At 41.7% G+C, this 23,999-nt stretch overlaps 1 protein-coding gene across 3 annotated transcripts in view; it reads left to right on the top strand.

Annotated features, from left to right (window-relative positions):
• The first annotated feature begins 8,653 nt into the window (after positions 1 to 8,653).
• The window catches only part of ZNF397 (zinc finger protein 397), a 42,816-nt gene continuing 27,470 nt past the window's right edge, over positions 8,654 to 23,999 (top strand). The window contains exons 1-5 of one of the 3 annotated variants that reach the window (XM_057700234.1): positions 8,654 to 8,708; positions 9,797 to 9,841; positions 10,000 to 10,494; positions 10,764 to 10,905; positions 13,728 to 17,546. In XM_057700234.1, the coding sequence (XP_057556217.1) occupies positions 10,081 to 10,494; positions 10,764 to 10,905; positions 13,728 to 14,776 (1,605 nt within the window). In that variant the 5' untranslated portion in view covers positions 8,654 to 8,708; positions 9,797 to 9,841; positions 10,000 to 10,080 and the 3' untranslated portion in view covers positions 14,777 to 17,546. Of the gene's footprint in view, positions 8,709 to 9,777; positions 9,842 to 9,999; positions 10,495 to 10,763; positions 10,906 to 13,727; positions 17,547 to 23,999 lie in introns of those variants that run through there. The other 2 variants (XM_057700235.1, XM_057700236.1) reach the window with 2 other exon arrangements.

Genomic DNA, 23,999 nt, shown 5'->3' with positions numbered 1-23,999 from the left:
ATTTAGAATGTGCAAAACTGTGATAACTTTGGCTCTTGAAGAGGTAAGCATCAGCTGTCTTAAATGTCACTGGAAAGAACACCCCCTTTTCCCCAACAGTAACGTCCAAAATACTGTTTTTGTTTTTAATGTTTGTTTTTTGTACTGTACTTAAACACAAAAAGTAGAAAAAGCAGTAAACCACTACAACCAGTGTGAAATAAATCCAGAACCTGCAAATCAAAGGATAAAAACAGAACCATAAACAAAACAAAGACAACCCTCAGAATCGGAGAAGATATGTGCAAACAGAGCAACCGACAAGGGATCAAATTATACAAGCAGCTCATGTAGCTCTATGTCAAAAAAACAAACAACCCAATCAAAAAATGGGCAGAAGACCTAAATAGACATTTCTCCAAAGACATACAGATGGCCAAAAAGCACATGAAAAGATGCTCAGCATCACTAATTATCAGAGAAATGCAAATCAAAACTATAATGAGGTATCACCCCACACTGGTCAGAACTGCCGTTATCAAAAGGTCTGCAAACACTAAATGCTGGAGAGGGTGTGGAGAAAAGGGAACTCTCCTACACTGTTGGTGGGAATGTAAATTGCTACAACCACTATGGAGAACAGTATGGAGGTTCCTTAAAAAACTAAAAATAGAACTATGATATGACCCAGCAATCCCACTCCTGGGCACATATCTGGAGAAAACTATAATTCAAAAAGATACATGTACCCCAATGTTCACTGCAGCACTATTTATAATAGCCAAGACATTTAAGCAACCTAAACATCCATTGACAGAGGAATGGATAAAGAAGATGTGGTACATAATACAATGGAATATTACTCAGCCATAAAAAAATAACAAAATAATGCTAATTGCAGCAACATGGACTGACTTAGCAATTGTCATACTAAGTGAAATCAGACAGAGAAAGATAAATATCATATGTTATCACATATGTGGAATCTAATTTGTCTGATGATATAAATGAACTTATTTACAAAACAGAAACAGACTCACAGATTTCAAAAACGAACTTATGGTTACCAAAGGGGAAATGTGGTGGGGAGGGATGAATTAGGAGCTTGAGATTAACATACACACTCTACTATGTATAAAATAGATAACCAGCAAGGACCTACTGTAGAGCACAGGGAACTCTACTTAGTATTCTGTAACAACCTATATGGGAAAAGAATCTGAAAAAGAATGAATATATGTATAATTGAATCACTATGCTATACACCTGAAACTACCACAAGATTATAAATCAACTGTACTCCAATAAAATTTTTTAAAATTAATAATAAAAACAAAAACAAAAAGGATAAAGACAGAGACTCAAAAGATTCAAAGAAAGCAATATTTTGCCTTTAATACGTATTTTTTTTAACAGAAGTAAATTAAATAGCATTTCTACATCAGTTGTAACCCTAGTTTTCTTTAATTTTACTGAAAAACAAACTAAACAAAATAGAGTCCCCGCATTGTATTTGCTTTCCTGTGGTCAAGAGGCTCAATTTCTCGTTTAAGGGTAAAATCACTTGGACATCTTCACCCCCACCAAACCACCAATGCCACCACTTTTTTTCCTATTCTAAATTCTTTTACTTAATATGAACATCAGGCTTCTGGACACTAAGGCTTTCCCTCTCCACTGTGAGCTCACTGGGCTGTGGCTTATAATTTTTGACTTATTTTTTTTCTTTAATGGGCTCATAATGCTTTTGTGACAAGGGACAGAAAAGCTTTTATTGTTAAATTGTTCATTCAAGTCACTCAGACAGGCCCTGGCTGACATTTTAGAGTAGGAATCCCAGTAGACTAAGGTCTTAAAAGGACAAAAATGAGAGATTTTCATCGGTTTTAGTCTCTGCTGTATGCCCAGCAACTAAAACAGTTCCTGGTACATGTGGACATCTGGACACAATTGTTTAAGGAATGGACCAGAATCCACATCTGTCTGACTCTGAAGTCTACACTCAGTCTGCCATATCATAGTTTCCCAAACTAATCTGATAATAAGAATCATTTGGGGTATTTGTTAAAAACATAAATTCCTTGAATCTTGCCTAGGTGTTCTAATTGAAGGCCTAGCAACATGTATTTTTAACAAAGACCCTAAATAATTCTTACCGTCAGGCAAATCCAGACCTGCAGAAATGTTCCTTCTTCCAGCTTCCATATTCCTCATCCAGTCAATCCCTCCTTCCCCAAATACCAACCACACACATTCATTGAGCACTGTTCTAAATGTATTCCAACAGCCTTGTGAGGTAGGTACTATAACCACCCCTATTTTTCAGAAAAGGAAACAGAGGCACAGAAAATTTAAGAAGCTTGTGGGGAGTTCCCTGGTTGCCTAAAGGTTAGGGTTCCGGGCTTTCACTGCACTGGCCCAGGTTCAATCCCTGGTTGGGGAACTGAGATCCCACAAGCCATGCAGCATGGCACCACCTCCCCCCCGCCCCCTGCAAAAAAAAAAAAAGAGAGAGAAGCTTGTACAAGGTCACAGAGCTAGTCATTGAGAGAGCAGGGATTTGAACCCAGTCTTGCTCCAGAACCTGAATTTGTAACCATTAGATTATTTTGCATATACCCACTTGTCCCATCCTCTGCAAAGTGCTGCTTCCAAGCGTTCCCTTTGGGTAACACTTCCACATCTAGTAATGAAAGTCAACTTGTAGTCTGTATACGTGATCAGAAATTTCAAACTGGTAGGTTATATAAATAAAGGAAGTCCCATCAAAAGGCATTCAATTGGATCTTTTTAGTATAACCAAAAAAAAAAAAAATTGCCATTTATAAGAAAGTGTTACCTGCAGCAGAATAATCCCAGTCACAAAAACATGATATAAAATAAAGAATTTTTAAAAGCAAGACAAATCCAGAAAAAGTAAGCAAACTGGATTCCACCTGCTGAAAAATGTTTTTAAAATAAAAGTATATATTGGCATTTGGGAGGCTGGAGGTAATATTGGGTAGTATATAAATCAGTCATTTCCCACCATGTTGCCTAACAAGATTAAAAGAAATGAACTTCTCATTAGGTGTTGCCAAATAGAAACCCAATGAGTATTCAATAAGTTCACCGTTCGGTAAAAAATTCAATTAAAACCTCAATCTCCTTCTAGTAACGATTACTACAACAAAAGGAAATGTAGGCAAATCATACAAGTTCAAGACAACAAAATTAGATTTTTAAATATGTCCCGCTTACCACAAATAATAGTTACAATGAAATGACATGTCTTTTAACACCCAAGTCCTACAGCTTTAAAAAAAAAAAGCTTCCCCTCCACACTCTGTTTCCTACCCACAAAACCATTAGAAAATATTTCATTCAGCTTCTTTAGCAGAGTTCTTCTTTTCCTTACTCATAATCCATTCATTTAGAAAGTCACTGCCTCCCCCTCCACCCAAGGGATCTTAAAATGTATCTTTCTTTGTTGAATCACCCCTAAGGCAGAACAGAATCCTGGTGGAAGATCCTTCTGAAGTGGCTGGCAGGACTAAGATCTAGAATGAGATTTGTCATTGTGGTTAACCCATAATGGGGAAAAAAAAAGTAAAACAATAATAAGAGCCTGTCTGTAGCTTTAACTCTGTTTTAGGCATGGTACATGCAAGAATGCACTTCATGAGCAACCTCAAGGTCTTTCTTTGACATTGAGGCAGAGGAAACAACTCAGTAAATGAGGCCTTTGTTTACTGTCTTGGGTGTAACAAATGAGCATTGTCTTGTTCTGCTAATACATCTATTATCTGTCTCTAAAAAATACTGAATACAAAGCTAAGTTGGTGATGCAACAGTAACAGTAATAGAATTAATAATGTAATAATTAGTCTTGATATTTTGTAATCATGATTTGGCATCTTAGAGTCATGGAGCCATGCTAATGACCCAAGGTTTTTTACAAACACCTCCACCATCAGACACTCGGAAATCTACCACAAACCCTCCAATCACAAGCATCAGCTGTGTGTTTTGCTTCCCACTCAATAGGGGATATCCCCACCTAGATCTTCTCAGCACTAAACAAAGGTTTAGTCCCAGTTCTCTCTACTTCTCCCTATAAGTGACCCCATATGGCCCTGTGTGGCATGTGGTGTCTCCCACCCTCTGGGTTACTGGGAATAATCAACTCTTCTTTCAAAGGTTGTTGTCTGTGTGTCCGTCAAAACCTAATTAAAATAAATCTTGGGTTAAAATAAACAGTCTAAGTATATTATTCAAAATTTTCCTTTCTGAATATTCTACGTCTTTGAATCCTTCAATTACTATCCCTAGATTTGGTACTGTTAAAAGGTAAACCAAGGATCATGAAAATTTTGGAGAGTTTATTTGAGCAAACATCAAAGTAAATCAGGCAGCACCAAACTGAAAATGGCTAGGAGCACTCCACCAAGGTGCTAAAGGCTTTATAGAGCAGACATGGAAGCAAAGCAAGGAAATTGTTTGACTGACTATACCTTAAGTGATAGTCTCATTTGAGAAAGGCTAGTTGGCTGTTTGTGATTAGTTGTTCTTAAGTTTCAGTTTCTTAACCTTGAAGCATTTACAGGAATCAACTCTGGCTTAGGTTCTGGTTTGCTTATATGGGCTGCCAAGATATTAGAGCCACCTCAGTCAAACGACCTCCCTGTTTAATCACTTTAACAGCATCAATAGTCTCTCTTGCATATATCTGTATGATAGTCATACTGGAGAGACAACAACAGAAAAACAAAACTCTTGTCCTCATGAAATTGATACTCTAGGAGTTATAGTTGTAAGTGAAGTGAAGAAGTTTATCTTCTATTTCATTTGAATCCCTCACTCTTCTTACCAGTGTTTCACATATACTAATATTCAATAATATTTGCTGGGGACTTCCCTGGTGGTACAGTGGTTAAGAAACCACCTGCCAATGTAGGGGACAGGAGTTCGATCCCTAGTCCGAGAAGATCCCACATGCCATGGAGCAACTAAGCCCATGTGCCACAACGACTGAGCCTGCACTATAGAGCCCACAAACCACAACTACGGAGCCCACATGCTGCAACTACTGAAGCCCTCACACCTACAGCCCGTGCTCCACAACAAGAGAAGCTATGGCAATGAGAAGCCCGTGCAGCGCAATGAAGAATAGCCCCCACAACTAGAGAAAGCCCATGCGCAGCAACGAAGACCCAACGCAGCCAAAAATAAGAATAATAACAATTGCTGAATGAAAGAATGATCCATTTTCCATGAAGCATCAGAAGCCATTTTCTTTATCTTTATGACTGAATAGTGGTTTACAGTTAAGTTTCTCTCACTTGATGAAGACCACGAAGTATAGCACTGTTAAATGATACATAATTCAAGCAGTTGGACTTTACTGAATGGCGTTACTCACCAATCACTAGTTTATGAATGAGTAAGGGGGTCCTCACCAGACACTGAATCTGCTGATGCCTTGATCATAACTTCCCAACCTCCAGAACTGTAAGAAATAAATTTATGTTGTTTATAAGCCACCGAGTCTATGGTATTTTTGTTATAGCAAAATGGACTAAAATACTATGTAAGTGGAAATTGTCGACTAAGCCTCTTAAAAGTAATCAGTTGCTATCCCACTAGGAATTGAAACCAAGTCCTAGAAATTTGCTATAAATCTCTGGTCTACGTCTCTTGAAACTAAGTAATTGGTTTTTTTTAAATATCTGTACCATCTTGTAAGGAATGATAGGAATCTGAATTTTTTCCCTAGTGTCTCACTTTCTTACTCATACAGACTTATTACCTATAATAAGATTACCTACTGAAGTAGATGCTACTCTTACACACTCATCACTCCTCTATCTATCCCATTTTTCTGTCTTTTAACATAACGCTAATTTCACTCACCTTCCCCAAACTGTGTCTTTCAGGAGAGGCTGGGATATGAATCGCAATCAGCCAAGCCTATCTTGGAGGCCTCTCCCCCTTGTCAGGGAAAGGCATAGACAGGTGAAACAATTTTAACTAACGAGACGAGGGAAAACCTGGAGGGAAAGATTGTCCTCCTTCTTAAAAAAAGACAGAATATAAGGGTGTCCCCCTTTTCTTGCCTCTGGATATTATCTGCAATTGTAACCAAAAGTGGGGTCTGGCTGCTCGGTGCTCAAACACCAATAAAGAGGTCAGGTTGGTGGAAAGAAAAGTTTGCTTTATCTTGGATGCCGGCAACCAGGAGGGAGGGCAGATGCCTGTCCAAAGGCCGACTTCCCCCCTACAATCAGGGGGCAAGAGCTTTTATAGACAGAGGGAGGGGGCTACGTGCAGAAACAGCACAGTCAGCTCTGACAGGCATCTTGAAATTGGTCATCGGTGGTCTGACCAGCGTCATCTTGATTGTTTTAGGTACAGTTAATCTTCAGTTCCAGGGTCGGTTTGTTCCCATTTCTTTGAGGCCAGTTCCCAGAATTGTGGCAGCTTATGTCATGGCTACAGCCTGGTCATCACGTAGTTAACTGCTCCATCTGGAGGGGTTTTTAGTATCTATAAGGCAGCTCACAAGATATGGCTCAGAATATTGTCTGTAGCCCTCGAGAAGGAACTAAAGGTCCTTAACTAGGCTTAATGACTAAACTATTATTATTTGATCTCCTTTGACTGTTTTCCTTTGTTTCTGCATTTTCTCACTTCTCTGATTAAACTTATTCTTTGGCTAAAGTTTTTCCACAGACAAAAGGCAGGCTGAGGACATGGCGGGGGAGGGTCATAGGGTTCTGTTCCGTTTCACAATCTGGACCTGAGACCACTTTAGGACCATAAGGGAAGCCAGACTGGAGAACAAGCCAACACACTTAAAGATGGAGGAGCAAAAAGAGGGAAGGGACCTGGGCCCTTGACAACATTGTCAATTCATTGAATTAACCAACCCTGGGGATGGCGTGACCTCCGCACAACCTAGCTATGTTAGACAACAAAAAGGCTTAAACATTAAGGACATTTAGTAAGGTATTCTACCACTGCAACTGAAAGCATTTCTTCTCTCTCTCTCAATAGCTCCACTCCTACTAAATAGTAGGCTTCCCAATATGACAAGATGTGGTAGGTTGAATTCAATGATAACTGCCTAAATTTCCGATGTTAAAGCAGCTCTTCCTATTAAAAGGTAGAGTCTACTTCAAGACCCTCCCATGAGACTAGTCCTGCCAACAGAATACAGAAGTATTATGTATATATAAATATAATGCCAGTTCCAGACCTAGGTCTTAAGAGAGCAAGCATCTTCCCTTCCTCCTTCACTCTATTGGAAACCAGGACCACACGAGAAAGCCTAGGCTAATTCCCAAATGATGGGCCACTACATGGAGAGAAACTTTATGGAGGAGAATCAAGTAACTCCAGCCAAAAGGCAGCACCAAGACCACAACAATGTGAGTGATACCATCTTGGACCTTCCAGTCCCAATTCAGCCAAGTGGGCTGACACCTCATGAAGAATCTGCGCTAAGCGCCATCTGAATTCCTGACCACAGAATTGTGGACAATAAAACACCAGCTGTTTTTAGTCACTAACTACCGGAGTGGTTTGTTAGGTAGCCACAGCTGAAAAACAAGGTTGTGTTATTTGTTCTCTTGCTTTATAAAATTGCCATGGTCCGTGCACAGCTTAGTGAGCCACTCTGAATGCTAATGAATATTTTTTTCCCAAATATGTTTCAATTGTCTTAGCTCACAAAGGAGAATTTGTTTCTAAGCATGCATCACCTTGTACTAACATTTACAAAATAAAAAAGAAAATGTTTGTAACAAATGAGTTGATATCCTCAGCAAGTAAAAACCTCTCAAATGCAAAAGAAAAATAGTCATACCTCAATTTAAAAAACGGGAAAAGCCATTTCCTTGAAGAACCATAAATGGTCAATAAACATGTGAGAAAAATACCGTAACTCAAGCTCACTAATTTAAAAGATACTAGTTAAAACAACACAAGGCATCATTTTAAAATCTACTGAGTGGCCAAAGAAAAATTTAAACACTAAGACTTAAAGCCAGCGAAGTTCCAGTGAAAAATGGAAAAATCCTACATTAGAGGCGCAGAGTCTGGGACAGCAGCGTGTCCTTGAACTACGGCGACTTCGGAGTCTCTGGTCATTAGCTGCCTGACTCTGGGCAGAGTCTATGGCTGTAAAATGGGCATAAACAGCTACTGCACTGAGCAGTTTGTAAGGCTCAAACGATGCGCATAGGGAAAAGCAACATAAGCGGTTGTTACTTTTTGTTCAGCCCGTTCATCCACGCGTTTACTTCAGTCGACAGTACTGGAAATGAACAGAAATTACAGGAAAATCTGTATTATTTGCTGGGAAACTGGAGGTGAGATGACTCGGGAGTGACAGAACACAAAGTACGGTGGGTGGCGGTGGAAGAAAGCCAGGGTAGGAGGTGGTCGAGACGGGCAGCGGTGGTCGAGACGGGCAGCAGTGCCCTAGGAGAGCGCCGCCTTCCCACAGGGACCCCGGCCTCTAGAGCATCCTCGCTCCGGTGTCGACGCTCCGCGGGGCCCGCAGCCACCCTGGGAAGACGGTGGGAGGGCCAGGTCCACGCGCTGATTGGCTGCCAGTGAGCACAGGGCGGGGCGGATGGAGGCTTGGGGGCACTCTGGAGCGGAAGGCCTCCGGCGCGCACTTCCGGTCTTTGTGGCTGGCTGCTGCAGGTCCGGGGCTCCCGCTCTGGCCGCTCGTGAGCTTGGTGGTGAGGGACGCGGGGCCCGCGGCGGAGGTGGGGCGGGGAGGGCGCGCGGCCCGGGCGGTGGGCGCGGGGTGGAGGAGCTCTGCTCCTCGGCCTGCCCATCCCCGGGTCTCGGCACCTTGTCTGGGCGGCGTCTCCGTGCGTCCTGGGGACGCAGAAGAGGCCAGCGCTCAAGCCCCTGCCTTCCAGCGGGCAGGGCAGCTATTCCCCCACCGCCGCGATTTCGCAGATGCTGCAGTTTAGCCGGGATATAAAAATAGAAAGGCTAGTGCGGCAGGGCTGGTTAACAAACCACAGATTTGTAGGCTAAATATTCTGTTCTCTAAAGTTAACTGTAGTGTTAGGGTTAAATTGTAGTGATCTGTCTCGAAATTCAAGGGCATACCCTTCTGTCGATATTCTCCCATCCAAAAATCAGATCGTGATCCATCTGTATTACAAAATTCAAAGCACAATTGTTTGTTGCCATATTTCACTTTTTAAAATGTTTACTCCCCTATAGTCTAAGCTTTTTGAGAGTTGAGGTTGACGTTTTTGCTTTTGTGTCTCTATAAAATCTGACATGTTTTTATGCACATGGTAAGCATTTAACAAATAGTTCTTAGTTAATTCCTCGGTAGACTCATTTATTCACGAGCAAAAACCTTTGTATCCTAATACCTGGCTCAGGACAGACCCCATAACAAGTGCCTCAGTGTTTGTTGAAGAAGCGCATTAAATACTAAATTTGATCAAGTGACAAATGTCCAACAATGTATTTTAAATCGACTCGTGTTTAATATGGATTTTTAAAAATGTTTTATTACTACCTAAATGAAAAGCACTATTATTTGCCATAGGTTAAAGGTAACTAAAGATAAACTTTTAAAAACTAGCATATCAAATCCTAGCTAGATACTGTTACTCATAGAAGTCTGAGGCCTATACTGTATTTAAAAGGGAATTATGTAAGTAACATCTTCAGTGGATGTTAAAGACAGACTATTCTCCTTGATGCAAACAGGGTTGAAAGAGAATTGAAAAGGAAATTCCTCAATATGTGATTCATGTTAATATCGCATTCTTCTTTTGCCTCAAATAATTTCTCATAGCATAAATGTGGTAGGAATTCTACAAAATGAGAGACATTGAATGAGGTGAGTGATTTTTAGTTTTGTCACTTGATTATTACTTAGTTACAGTCTCAAACCTGATTCCCTTTCCATATATTACTCTGATGACTGGTCTTTATTATTATAAGTTCTTAGAGGTTTTTTTCATTGCTGTAAGTTAACAGTGCTTTTATATTCTTCAGGAAAGAAGAGATTACTCAAAGAAACTCTGAAGTACAGGACCCAGTTTTAGTGAGCTTTTTGCTAAGCTGTTTCAGCCCAGTATGGCTGTGGAATCCAGAGCAGTTTTAACCCCGGTACCTCAGAATTCTCAGGAACAAGAGCTAATACTAGTGAAAGTAGAAGAAAGCCTTTCTTGGGGTCAGAAACTGAAGCAGAATGGGAGTACCCGATCCTGCCAAGAATTGTTTCGCCAGCAGTTCAGAAAGTTTTGCTACCAGGAGACACCTGGGCCCCGGGAGGCTCTGGGCCGACTCCAGGAGCTTTGCTGTCAGTGGCTGAGGCCGGAAGTGCATACGAAGGAGCAGATCCTGGAGCTACTGGTGCTGGAGCAGTTCCTGAGCATCCTGCCTGAGGAGCTGCAGGTCTGGGTTCAGCAACATAGTCCGAAAAGTGGCGAGGAAGCTGTGACTCTGTTGGAGGATTTAGAGAGGGAATTTGATGAGCCAGGGCAGCAGGTGAGAACAAGGAGATGTCATGTGTTTTGGGAAAAGGAATTTACAGACCAGAGTATGTGGCGGCATCATAAGAATGGGATGAGAATTTGTCTCTACTGAACCATAACCCTGAAGTGACTACTAGGGCCATACCTTTCTCTGTCTTTAAATAGCTCTTTTGTTCCTGTCCCTCATCCCTGGAGATGGCTTTGTTGACCTCTTGGAGATTGTTACTAAGCATTTTTCCTAGGGATCTTCTCACAAAGCTAACCATATTTTACTGATTTCAGGTCCCAGCTAGTCCACAGGGACCAGCAGTGCCATGGAAGGATCTGACACGCCTTGGAACATCCCAGGAGTTAACAAGCATCCAACTCCACCCTTTAAAGACACAACTTAAACCGTGGGAACCTTGCCTTTCCACCAGGAGTGGTAAGAAATGGAAACTCATCTGGGAACTGTTAGCAGGCCTCTGGTCTTGAGGATAGAGCATTGACTACATTTTACAGCATGCCCCACGTGAGCCTCACGTGTATTATTCTAGAGCAGAGGTACTCGCTTCAGTAACTCTGTATTCAGCAATCCTGATGAATTGTAGTCAGCCCTCCTTGTGTCAGTTTTTCAGTCATTTATTCACTTACTTCTTCATTACACAGCTTAATAGGTGCTAGTATATGTCCGTACTGTGGTGGGCACTGGGTCTCTACCTTCAAGGAGTTTCAAGTCTAGATGGCGTGCTGGACGAGCAGAAAGGCAATTACAGTACAGTGTAGGGTAGTAAATTATAGACTAAAAGTAGGTACTGTGTAAACAGGGGCACATATAAAAGCACGCAACTCAACCTTAGAGGTTCAAGGAGTACTTCCTGGAGGGAGAGACATCTAAGCTAAGACTTGAACTCTGAGTAGAAGAAAGCCAGGTAAGTAGGTGGGAGGAGGAGCTTCCCAAGCTAAAGGGAAAAACTGTTTCTCTGCTCATACTTGTGACACTGTATATGTGGGGTTTTTCCTCCCATTAAGCAATTCTGACGTGAACTACCCAGAACCAGTGCAGACCCCACAGGTTAAAGTTTCAGTCCCACAAGACTGCCTCCCTACCCACACTTCTGTCTAATTTGACTGCAAATTGGACATTCCATGACCCCCTTCTCAGGGTTCATAATTTGCTAAAATGGCTCACAGAACTCAGGAAAATATCTTACTTAACCATTACAGGTTCATTATAAAGGATACAAATGAACAGCCAGATGAAGAGTCCATAGGGCAAGGTCCAGGAGGGTCCTGAGCACAGGAGCTTCTGTCTCTCTGGAGTTTGGGCTGCGCCCGTCTCCTGGGTTGCATTCACCATCCCTGAAGTTCTCTGAACCCTTTAGTTTAAGGTTTTTATGGAGGTTTCATTGGGTAGGCACGATTAATTAAGTCACTGGCCATTGGTGACTAATTAACTCAATCTCTGGCCCTTCTCCATGGAGCAGGGAGGTCAGAGGGTGGGACCAAAAGTTTTGACCCTCTAACAGTTGGTTCCTTTGGCAACCAGCCCCTCCACCCTCCGAGAGGCAACTCATTACTGTAAACTCCAGTATCCACTCATCTCTACCACAGAGGAAATTGCAGCGTTTTTAAAAGCTCTGCCAGGAACTGGGGATAAGGTCAGACATATATTTCCCATATTACAGTATCACACAAGCAAAGGCCACAGAGTCCTGAGGGTGAGAGAATACAATCCATTCTGGGAATTGCAGGTAATTCAATTTAACTTGAAGAGAGAATTCCTAGGGGAAGGATGGTGGGTTAGAAACTGCAGAGGGGGCTTCCTAGGTGGCGCAGTGGTTAAGAGTCCGCCTGCCAGTGCAGAGGTCACGGGTTCGATCCCAGCTCCAGGAAGATCCCACATGCCGCGGAGCAACTAAGCCCGTGTGCCAAAAAAATAAATAAATAAATAAATAAAAAAAGAAACTGCAGAGGAAGCTGGGACGCAGGTTGTGAAAATGTGTCTGTCGTCCTCATTCGTTTGTACAGTGCAATGGGGTACAGTTGAAGGGTTTTAGATGAGGCAATGACATCATCAGATTTGTGTTTTAGGACTTAGTTGCAGAACAGAGAACGGATTTGAAGAAGGCACAATTAGAGTCCAGTTAGAGACAGTTGTAATCCAAGCAGCCACAGTGCATAAATCAAGATGTACTGTGAGAGGTGGGGAAGATCACAGCTGACTCCTGTTGATCAGCATTTAAGCTGCATTGCAGTAGCTGGTCATTGTTAAATGTGGAGCATGTGGGAGAGGAGCTGAGAATGATACTTAGGTTTCAGTCTTAAACAGTTTGGTTAATGGTGGTTAATTCATATAAATGGGAAAACATAAGGGAAAAAATACATCTAATGATGTGTTTGGTTTAGGACATTTTGGTCCTTGTCAAATATTTACAGGTAATATGGCCAATTAGCATTGGGTATGAGAGTCTACAGCTTAATAGAACTGGGATAGGACTGGGGATCTGGGGAGACATTAACATATAGCATAAGTAATGACTGAAGCTTAGGAGGTAGAGAGTTGGTGGAGTGAGGATACATGAGAGCTCAGGGCAAATCCCGGAGGAACTCGTGTTCGAGTGATTGACCTTGAATCTAAGAAGGAACAGCCATAGAAATCAGGCTAATGTATTTGGAAGAGAATGTCTCTGGAAGGAAGGTATGGTCCCAAATGTCAGTGCTACGGAGAGGCCAACTAAGTAAGATCCAGAAAATAGCCATTGGATTTAGCAGCTAAGAAGCTGGTGATTTTGATGAGAGTGGTATGGGGGGTGGAGGATGCACAGGTAAGGCAGAAACCCAATTACAGAATGGGGATGAGTACAGACAGCTGTTTGAAGAAGGTTTACTCTGAGTAGGAGTGAAGTTGCATGAGGGAGAGGTGTAGGCAAGGAGTTTGATTTAAAAAGATGAGAGAGACTTGAATTTATTTAAATGCCAATGAACAGGAGTCAGTGGAGAAAGAGATTGAAAACAATAAGAAAGGAATAGTAGGTAATTGATCAACTGAAGTCTCAGAGGAGGCAGGAAAGGATAAATTTCAAACTGTAGATGTAGGCCTTAGTATTAGAAAGGAGATGGGACCCTATTTTGACCAGGTAAAGAAAAGATACATGCAGGCAGCTATATCTCTGTGGGTAGAAGCGTCTGTTTCTCTCACATAGAAAGTAAGTACTGAAAGTGACTGGAGAAGTAAAACATTGTTTTTGGCTGTTATCATTTCAGACCGTGAGAACAATGAATCAGCAACTAAAAAGGACATTTCAGGAGAGAAATCGCAAAGACTTCCCCAGGAGCCTTCATTTGGAGGAAGTAGTGAACACAAAAGCAGTTTAGAGTGGCAGCAAGGAAGTGTTACAGGGGAGAAATTAAGAAGATCCCCTTCCCAAGGGGGCAGTTTTAGTCAAATAATCTTCACACACAAACCTCTAGGAAGCAGAGACCATCCTGAGTCCCAGAGAAGTTTGATTCTAAGTACAAACTCTATAACGTATCAGAAAGTTCCTACAGAAGAGAGACCTTACAGGTGTGACGTATGCGGGCACAGCTTCAAACAGCATTCTTCTCTAACACAACATCAGAGAATCCACACTGGAGAAAAGCCCTACAAATGTAACCAGTGTGGGAAGGCCTTTAGCTTGAGGTCCTATCTTATTATTCATCAGAGAATTCACAGCGGTGAGAAGGCGTATGAATGTAGCGAATGTGGGAAGGCCTTCAACCAGAGCTCAGCCCTCATTAGACATCGGAAAATCCATACCGGTGAGAAAGCTTGTAAATGTAATGAATGCGGCAAAGCGTTCAGTCAAAGTTCATATCTTATTATCCATCAAAGAATTCACACTGGTGAGAAACCCTATGAGTGTAATGAGTGTGGGAAAACCTTTAGCCAAAGCTCAAAGCTTATTAGACACCAGCGAATTCATACAGGAGAAAGACCTTACGAATGTAACGAGTGTGGGAAAGCTTTCAGGCAGAGTTCAGAGCTGATAACCCATCAGAGGATACACAGTGGAGAGAAACCCTATGAATGTAACGAGTGTGGAAAAGCCTTCAGTCTGAGCTCAAACCTCATCAGGCATCAGAGAATTCACAGTGGAGAGGAACCTTATCAGTGCAGTGAATGCGGCAAAACCTTCAAAAGGAGCTCAGCCCTTGTTCAGCATCAGAGAATCCATTCTGGGGACGAGGCTTACATATGTGGTGAATGCGGGAAGGCTTTTAGGCACAGGTCAGTCCTCATGCGCCACCAGAGAGTCCACACTGTAAAGTGACTTGTGAATATGCTGAATACTGTAAATACTTCAGTCAGGCTTCTCTCTGTTAGTCAGAAGAGTTTAGTGTACTTTGGAGTGAGACTCCATGGAGGCGGTTGTAAAGTACTAGGTCTCAAGTCAACCTGACTTTATACAGCACTTCCCGACACTAATGCACATTGTCCTCCAAAAGCTCTTCCTGTGACGACTCAGAACAGAAGACGGAAGAATCACTGCTTCCAGCTTTTCTCTTACCATTAAGAATACTCAGGAAATGTGAAACATGGGACTAACATTGAAACCTCATTTTCCATGAGAATGTCACGAAGAGGGCACAGCAACTATGTCACTGCATCAGATCGTCAGTGGGTCAGATTTGGGGGATGGTGTGGAGAATATGAGGGACATTTTGTTTCAGGAATGCAAAAATTTTACTGACCAGTTACAAACAGTGGCAGGGCAGCAATACATGGGAAAACAGTTTGACCGATGACTTACTGAGCCCAGGGCAGGCCAGAAGTGAGATAGTGAAAAGAAAGAATACAAGTGAAGTTATCCAACAGCTATTTTTGAGTGGCTGCTTTGTGTCAGGCGCCAGGAATACAGTGGAAAATAAGAGCATCTCTGCAATTTCATGGACAAAGCAAACAGGCAGTGGCACTGGTACCATCAGTGCTGTGTGACGTTGAGTACCTGATCTAGCCTGGTATCAGGGAAGGCTTCTGAGAAAAATGACCTGAAGGATGAGTGGGAGTTAGGCAGGGAGGTAGGCCAGCCAGGAAAAAAGTCTGGCACATCTGAGAAATTGAAAGGAAAAGGCCACCTGGCGTGGAGCCTTCCTGTTGAGTTCCTTTTGAAGTGGATTCATGTCTGTTAGAAAAGCATGGATGTAGCCAGAATCTCTGTTTACTACAGTGCCTGCAGTAAAATACCAGCCAGTGGAGAAGCTTGGTTGTAGACAAAGCCTGCAGTCCTTGGAACACAGGGTGGTGAGGAGCTTTGTCTTGATTTGTGTGACCGCAGGCTAAGGGTTAATATGTAGTTTCTTTGTCCACCCTGAAGGCTAGGCCTTCCATGTGGGTGAGGATGGGGGGTACGGGGGCCAGAAAGAGCCCAGCTTAGAAATTAAGTCTTAGGAGTTCCAGATCTCTCTCGCAGACGTAAGGACTCCCTTTGGTTCTTAAGAGTTGATTAGAGCTGCTGTCAGCTTCCTCCTAGCTCCCAAGGCTCTGGGTCAGAGGCTGCTATGGCTGCCATATCATTTGTTTCTGGGGCTGTGCCCCTATAGTTCCTAGTGCACGCCCCGAGGCTCAGGTGCTAAAAAGTGGCCATTGCTGGGCGTGTTATTCTCCAGGCACCTCACGTGTGTTCCATTTTGTCTTATATCAGCAGTATTTCACAGCCTTGGGAATTTTGTTAAAGACCATGCTGGAGGGAAATAACAGCAACAGTCAGAGTCCATCCGGAGAGACTCCTCTGCTGAGGGACTCAGCTGGAAAAGCAATGCTAGACTGGTGCTTCTCAGTGCAGGAAGGTGCATCGGTTACTCAGCAACAGAAAGACATGTTATTTAAAATACCTAACAGGTCAGAGTTAAGACACACCACATCTTACCAAAAATACAAACATTTGGGAATCTCGAATCCTGTACAAAGGAAGAGTTTTCATGAGGATAAATAGAAAAGTAATATTCCTGTTGGGGCATGAGCAGGTACTAACCCACGCTTGGAAAGAGAACGTACAAAAAGAAAGGGATAGGTTAAATGTAACAAAATAGCATGGTAAATCTGTTCAACTCTTATATTCCTCTTCCACAGAGGAAGACCCAGTCAAATTGAAAAGGGTAGAACAAACGTTAAGTAGGAATTGATATAACATGTTACAAAAGGCGGATGTACTTTATATAGGGATTTCTTACACATATTGGTAAGAAACATAATAGGTACTCGCAAAGGGCTTTGTATATATGTATTCCTTCTCAGACAGCCCATATTTTGCAGATGAGGAAATGAAGGCTTAGGATCATGGCTTACTCAAGGTCATGTACCTAAAATGTGATGAGGTCAGACTTTACACCCAGGCAGTAGGAATCCAGAATGTGTCTGTGGAGCCACTTCTCTATACTTTCTCCCCATGAAAAAGTCCCAGTAGAAAAAATAGTACTTAAATAGGCAAAGCACAAAAGAATAAATGCCAACGGACAATAAATGTTAGCCTTGCTAGAATTAAAAATGTGTATTAAGTCAAGAGTTGAGATAGCACTTTTTCCCCTTCATAAAACTAACAAAGATTCAGGAAAATTGGGACTCTGGTGAGAAGTGAATAGATGCTATCTGTGGCAATCAGTACCAGAAGCCTTAAACATTGCCTTTTGACTTTAAAATTCTACCTGGAAATGTATGCTTCAGAAACCATCATGAATGTATACAAAATCTTAAAAACTGTTAAAAGTGATGTTGATTAATATTAAATGACAGAAAAGGTTAAATGACAAAACATTCATATCTTAAGTAAAAATATAAGATATGTACAATACGATTTGTGTAAAAATTTATGCATTAAAAATATTGGAAATATATATAATCTTAATGTGCTATACTGGTTATATCTGAGTAGTAAGATTATAGGTAATTTAATTTTTTCATGTGTTTGCCTGTGTCTTCCAACTTTTCCTACAATAAATATCTAAAACTTCTAAAGTCAGAGAAAAAAGATTTAGAAGGGAATGGATAGTTGAGAAATATCAAGAAAAGCATGTGCTTTCTATAGCATCGCTGTGCCTTCTGAGTCCCAGGTAGTTAGCTAACTCGTTAACTGACCTGTTGCTTCCTCACTGATAAATAACAATGGCAGATGTACTCGTCTCACTAGTGTACAAAAAAGTCTGCAAATTATATATCTCTGTGCAAATATAAGTTATTTGCATGAAGGTGATTTATAATTGAGAAAAGCAATAGCCTTGAAGACTTCTGTTCTCAGTGCTTTTCCGTGAATTCTGCAGCCATAAGCAAGTGACCCCACAACTCTGGACCCTCGGTTTAAAGGAGCTGAAGTAGATGATCCCTTACAATTAAAGCTTCAACAGCCTATGTTTATGAAACAGGGGGTGCCAAATAAGGTAGATGTCAAAGGTAATTGTTTTTTCCTTCACCAGACTTGCTAGAGGAAAAGTAATCCATCCCTTTACTTTCTGCTCAGAGCCCTCATTTCTCTTGGTGTAGAGGCAGTCAGTCCACTATTTAACATAATAGGTCCTGTGCAGATTCATGGATTTTAAAAGATGTGGAATTTAGGCAAAGTGCTCAATACCAGTTTCCTACCTCTCCCCTCCTCCTTCCTCACTTCCACAGGCTACAGTTCACACTGTCCCGCTGAGAGGATTAGAAATTTAAACAAGTCTGACCTTGGTCTCTTCAAGCTCCCCTGTGAACAGCTTTACTTCTTTTGCCCTGTAACGTGAATCCTCAGAGCAAGGAGGCTTGCCAATCATTTCTATGCAAAAGGAACTGACCTGGAAAGCATTTCTGCAAAGTCAAGAGGAAGGGTGAGCGGGGGACGCAGACCTACGCCCTGCTTCCTGATGGGCCAGGACCAGATACTGCTGCTCAGTAACTTTATTGTTCACAGCTGTCTTGTTGGCAGGCGCAAATGATGGCAGATCTAAAGGGTCATGGGCGTTTCCTGCACATGTGTTTCTATTAAGGACCTGCTGAGAGGAGAGGGGAAGGCTGTGGCATCCTCCCAGGCTCTTGCTCCCAAGGCGGGGGAAGCGTCCTGATTCTGATGGACACAATGCGTGTGTGTTTATAGAGGCTACTTGCTGTCATTCCCATGTTCTTTCAACCATAGTGCAACCCCAGATGTCCCCTCAGTGTTGTGACTTCACCTGGTGAACTGCAGCGCCAGGCACTCGCTATCGTTTCCAGACACGTTTTGGCCCAGGAATCGAAGCTAAGACCACCAGTCCCCTGCCTTCTCCCCACAACTCCTTCCTCTGTTCTCCCAGCACATCGCCACTTGTGTTGTGATGCTCCCTATTACCGAATGAGTAATTTCAAATCAAAACTTAAAACTCAAATTTTATTACAAGACATCTTGCATTACATTCTAATACTAAATAGTTGAAGTATAAACAAGATGCTGCTGTATAGCACAGCGAACTATATTCAATATCCTGAGATAAATCATAATGGAAAAGAATATTTTTAAAAAAGAATATATGTATGTATAACTGAATACTTTGCCGTACAGCAGATATTAATACAACATTGTAAGTCAACTATACTTCAAAATTTTTTTTTAAATAAACAGTTGAAGCATATACTCAAAAGTATGTGTTAAAATCAGTTACTAAAAATGACTTACCAAATGGGATTTTTACAAAAAAAAAAAAATCATATATATATAGGGTTGGGGGTTAAAAAAAACTAATAGAAGTACTCCAAAATGTTAACATTGTTTCTATGGATGGTGGGATCGTGGGTGATTTTACTTCCTCATTTTCTGTACTGTCCACATTTACAATTAATTCACAATCAGGAAAAAAAATTAAATGGTATTAAAAACATGAAATCAGATGATTGTCACCTACAGGGAAAAGCAACTCTCTATCCATTTGAAAGATCCTCTTAGATTTCTGATTGACCTCACTAATAATCCTACAACCTCTGGACACAAAGGCTGTCCCCCCAGTTTCACTTCCCCTATTACCCACAACAGCTTTGATCACCACGTCTTCTTCAGAAGTGACAGTATCCAGAAGGGAAATCAGGGCATCTTAGAAGAGGACTCAAAGTTTCTTTTAGGTGTTAACTGCCCTCAGCAATTAATCGTGAGTGAATTAAAACTGCCAAAATGAAAACTAGAGAAGGAGGTAATGTGAGGGGGTAATTCAACAAATATTCATTGCCCTCAAGTAGCTTAACATCTGTGAGTCTGCTGATGAGGGAAGGGAACAGGGAATGAGGAACAGTGGAGCCTAGGAAGACAGACCTCCCATTCCCGTGTTCCTGGGCCCTAGGGTCATGGGACACAAACACTCCAGTCCCCATTGTCCCTCTAGCCTCCAATATGTGTTCTTTCCTTGGTGTATAAACATGTGTTTTTCCATACAACGCAGCAAAGTCTTCCATCACACTAATTCTGAGTACTTAAAGGGACTGGGATAGGCCACCCAACTCAGTGACTAAATAGGAAGAGAGGAACCAGCACCTGTCCTGGCTTCTGAACCAAGGGCTACTAGAACAAATTCCTGCCAGAGAGAAGATTCCAGAGGAAGGGATGTCTCCAGACCCTCTCTACATGCCACTGCACGTGCTATAACCTTTGCCCATAATGTTCTTCTCTTCCTCTTGCCTTGATCTGGCTAACTTCTACCCAACTTTTATGTCTCAACTGAGATTTCATCACATCCAGGAAGCCTTTAATGACTCATGGACCAGAGTAGGTACCCCCTACCATCCATGCACTTCAACAGAAATTAGTCTTTAACTCTGGGAAGGCAATGGCCATGTCTGCCCCTGATGGCTTGCACATACCAGGTACTCAGTAAATAAGGAGACCTCAACTGACCTCAGCAGGAAGGCGAAGGCTAAGGCTGAGGAGAGAACTGATAAAGGAGCAGAATGAGCCACCATTCCCCAGATACTACTAAACTGATCCAGGGCGTAATTCAACATTTCACAACCTCACAATTCAACATTTCAGAGGACTGAGTATCAGCTCTCAGCATGTGCCTCCACCTGCCAAATGCACAGATGCTCTTGCTGGATAGAGATCTTTGCCACTGGAGGCATCACCTCCCTAGACCATCGTAAGGAGCTCTTTCAGGATCTCTTCCCCAATCCCAGATTCACTGTGAAGGTACCCATTCAACACTTCAACAAACATCTTTGTGTGCATCTAATCTTACAATACTTAATTGCACTGAAAGGACAGGAATTCTGCTCTCAGGAACCTCAATCTGTGGAATCTCACCCCTGAAGTGAATTCCTAGTATTTCACAATTGTACAACTCTTACCCAAAGAGTTAAACTCTGGTGTGAGTTCTCTGATGCTGCATAAGGCCTGATCTATGCCTAAATGTTTTCCTACATTCACTACATTCATAAGGCTTCTCTCCAGTGTGGATTCTCTGGTGCTGGGTGAGGGCTGAGCTCTGATTGAAGGACTTGCCACATTCATTACATTCATAAGGTTTCTCTCCAGTGTGAATTCTTTGATGCTCAATAAGGATAGAACTTCTACCAAAAGCCTTACCACATTCAATACACTCATAGCCTTTGTCTCCAGTGTGAATTTTCTTATGCTGAATAAGGGCTGAGCTCCGGCTGAAAGCTCTCCCACATTCACTGCATTCATAAGGTTTCTCTCCAGTGTGAATTCTCCGATGTCGAATGAGCTCTGAGCTGCCCCTGAAAGCTCTTCCACATTCACAACATTCATAGGGTTTTTCACCACTATGAATTCTCTGATGTCTAACAAGGTCTGAGCTCAGAGTAAAGGCTTTGCCACATTCTTTACATGGATAAGGTCTCTCTCCAGTATGAATTCTCTGATGTCTAATCAGCTTTGAGCTCTGGCAAAAGGCTTTCCCACAGTCATAGCACTCGTAGAGCTTTCCCCCAGTGTGACTTCTCGGTTGTGTGACAACATTTGAGCTCAGACTGAGACTTCCTTCACTTTCATTACAGCCCAGGACACTCTCTTCTGTGGAGATTTCCTTGTTGAAGCTTGCCAGGCTAAAATGTCTTTCCTGGGAAGGGAGCTGACCCATTTTGTCCCCTGAAGCACTTCCTTTTGGCTTCTCAAAGTTGTCCAGACCTCCCAAAGCTTCTTCAACTATCTGTCCTGAAGGAGTTCCCCCAGGGAGTTGTCTTGGGGATATCATGGCTGCTGATGCCACACATTCAATAATTTCTTGCTTTGCTGTCAGTACTTTGTCAGCCACCAGCTTGCCATCTAAAAAATGCAAACAAAATGCAAGTGTCATTTGTTCCCCATGTTGGAAGAAAAGAATTTATTGTAGCAGAAACAGAAAATAAGCCAAATGAAATAGGTATTTACCAATTAGAAGGAAACTCTTAAAAACTAGCTTCCCAACCTAGAATTTAGAAGTGGCCTGGGGTAGTGAGAGGTGGTATGCTCAGAGAGTAATATAGACTAGAATGAGAGTCAGCACTGGAAAGGCGGGAGAGTGAACAGGGAAAGACATTAGTTAAAGGAGATGGTGATAAACAGTAGCAGTGAGAGACCAGGAAGCTGGGAGATGACCCTGGGTTAGAGGAGAAGATGTGTTTTTAGGTAATGAGGGAAAGGAAAAGAGGAGATAAGGAGTAATTAGAATAAAGAAAGATGTCTCAGAATCTTGAATCAGCAGTGCTTCTAGAAAAATAGAAGAGCAGAAGATACAATTAGGAAATGCTTTAGGGGTTAGAAATGTACAGAGGTAGGTGGTGCAAAGGTAAATTACAGATTCTGGACGGTTCTAAGTTGATCAAATGATTACAAGCAAATAGAATAAGCCATGCAGAGCATAAGAAAAAGAATATCGTGAGTCCCTGACTCATTCTGGGGTCAGGTGGGGGTCTTATATGTTGACTTTTCTATGGATAAATGGTCAAAGAAGGTGGACAGAAACAAGAGGCAGATGTGACTGCCTGGTGCCAAACCTTCAGCTCTCACACAACACACCCCTCTCATTTCTAGATTTCTAGTAACTCAGAACAAGAGACTACTAGATGATGTCTCAGGTAACTTGAATTATTTTGAATGGGGAAAATCTGAAAAACTAAGTTACTTTCATCCTTCCCAAAGTCCTCTAAACTTATATGCATTTTACAGATCAGGAAATGAAGGCTCAGAGAGGCTATGTCACCAATGTAAGGGCACAGAATTAATAACAGGTCTGGATTCAAACAAAGATGCTTAACATCAAGGCTTGCAGATTCCTCCTATGTCATCTGTCTTCCCTATTGGAAGGAAGCAGGGCTGTAGCTGCACTGAGGAGAAAAAAAATTTAAAAACTACTTACCTTCGGAAAAGTCATGTTTTTATATGAAAATAAATCTTTCTGATACCCTTGGAGTTCATCACACTTCAAACACAATAAAGTCTCACAATGATTACCTTACCAGCTGCCCTTTTCCTCATTCCTTACCAGAAATCACAGAGAGACAATAGTGCCTCTTAGATGAGGACAGAACACTGAAATTCACATTGTTTTTGGATCTTAAATAGAAATTTAAATTATTCAAGGCTGTGCTTGTTGAAAAAGGGAAAATTTATGAATAAAAGCATAATATATAATAAAGGCAGAAGAATAATAAGCACCAACTTGGTCAAAGTCAGAAACTTGACAACCTAATGAGAAATTTTCTGAAAGTAGTAAATAGGTCTAATTATAAAGAGTATAGATTATAAAGGGTATAACGTGGCAATAAAATTGTGTAGGGACAAATTTAGGGCTGTAAAAATTAGAACAGCAATGTAATTTAGAGGATTTAAAATACCTCTTCAAATTCTCTAATCACATGAAGACAAATTATGAGACCAGAGAAAAACTTTGACCTTAGATGTACAGATCAGGAAAATATCAAGACTCTTATTCTTTCAACTATATATGTATATTATACAGAAAAATATTAGGATAAACAGTTAACTAGAGTAATTCCTGGAAATGACAAACAGAGATTAAAAGTAGAATAAGGGACTTCCCTGGTGGCAAAGTGCTTAAGAAACCACCTGCCAATGCAGGGGACACGGGTTCAATCCCTGGGCTGAGAAGATCCCACATGCCGTGGAGCAACTAAGCCCGTGTGCCACCACTACTGAGCCTGCACTCTAGAGCCTGTGAGCCACAACTACTGAAGCCCGAGCTCCTAGAGCCCATGCTCTGCAACAAGAGAAGCCACCACAATAAGAAGCCTGCCTACTGCAACAAAGACTACCCCCTGCTTGCTGAAACTAGAGAAAGCCCACATGCAGCAACAAAGACCCAATGCAGCCAAAACTTTTTTAAAAATAAAAGAAAATAAAAGTAGAATAAGATGATTACTTGAATATTTAGAAATATTGGTTCAAAATTAATGCAAATAAATTCATACCTTCCAAGAATGAATGATAATTTATAATCAAGCCCAAAGTCCAGATGCTGGAGGGCGGAGTAGAGATTATAGGAGGCACTTTGGAAGAGAAATAAGCCATAGGTTCCTCTGCAGTAGAGCTCTTCTATGTAATATCC

The sequence above is a fragment of the Hippopotamus amphibius genome, chromosome 11 (genome assembly GCF_030028045.1).
Source record: "Hippopotamus amphibius kiboko isolate mHipAmp2 chromosome 11, mHipAmp2.hap2, whole genome shotgun sequence".
Lineage (NCBI taxonomy): Eukaryota > Metazoa > Chordata > Mammalia > Artiodactyla > Hippopotamidae > Hippopotamus > Hippopotamus amphibius.
Note: the sequence above shows the minus strand (reverse complement) of the source record. Positions and strands in the feature narration are given on the sequence as shown.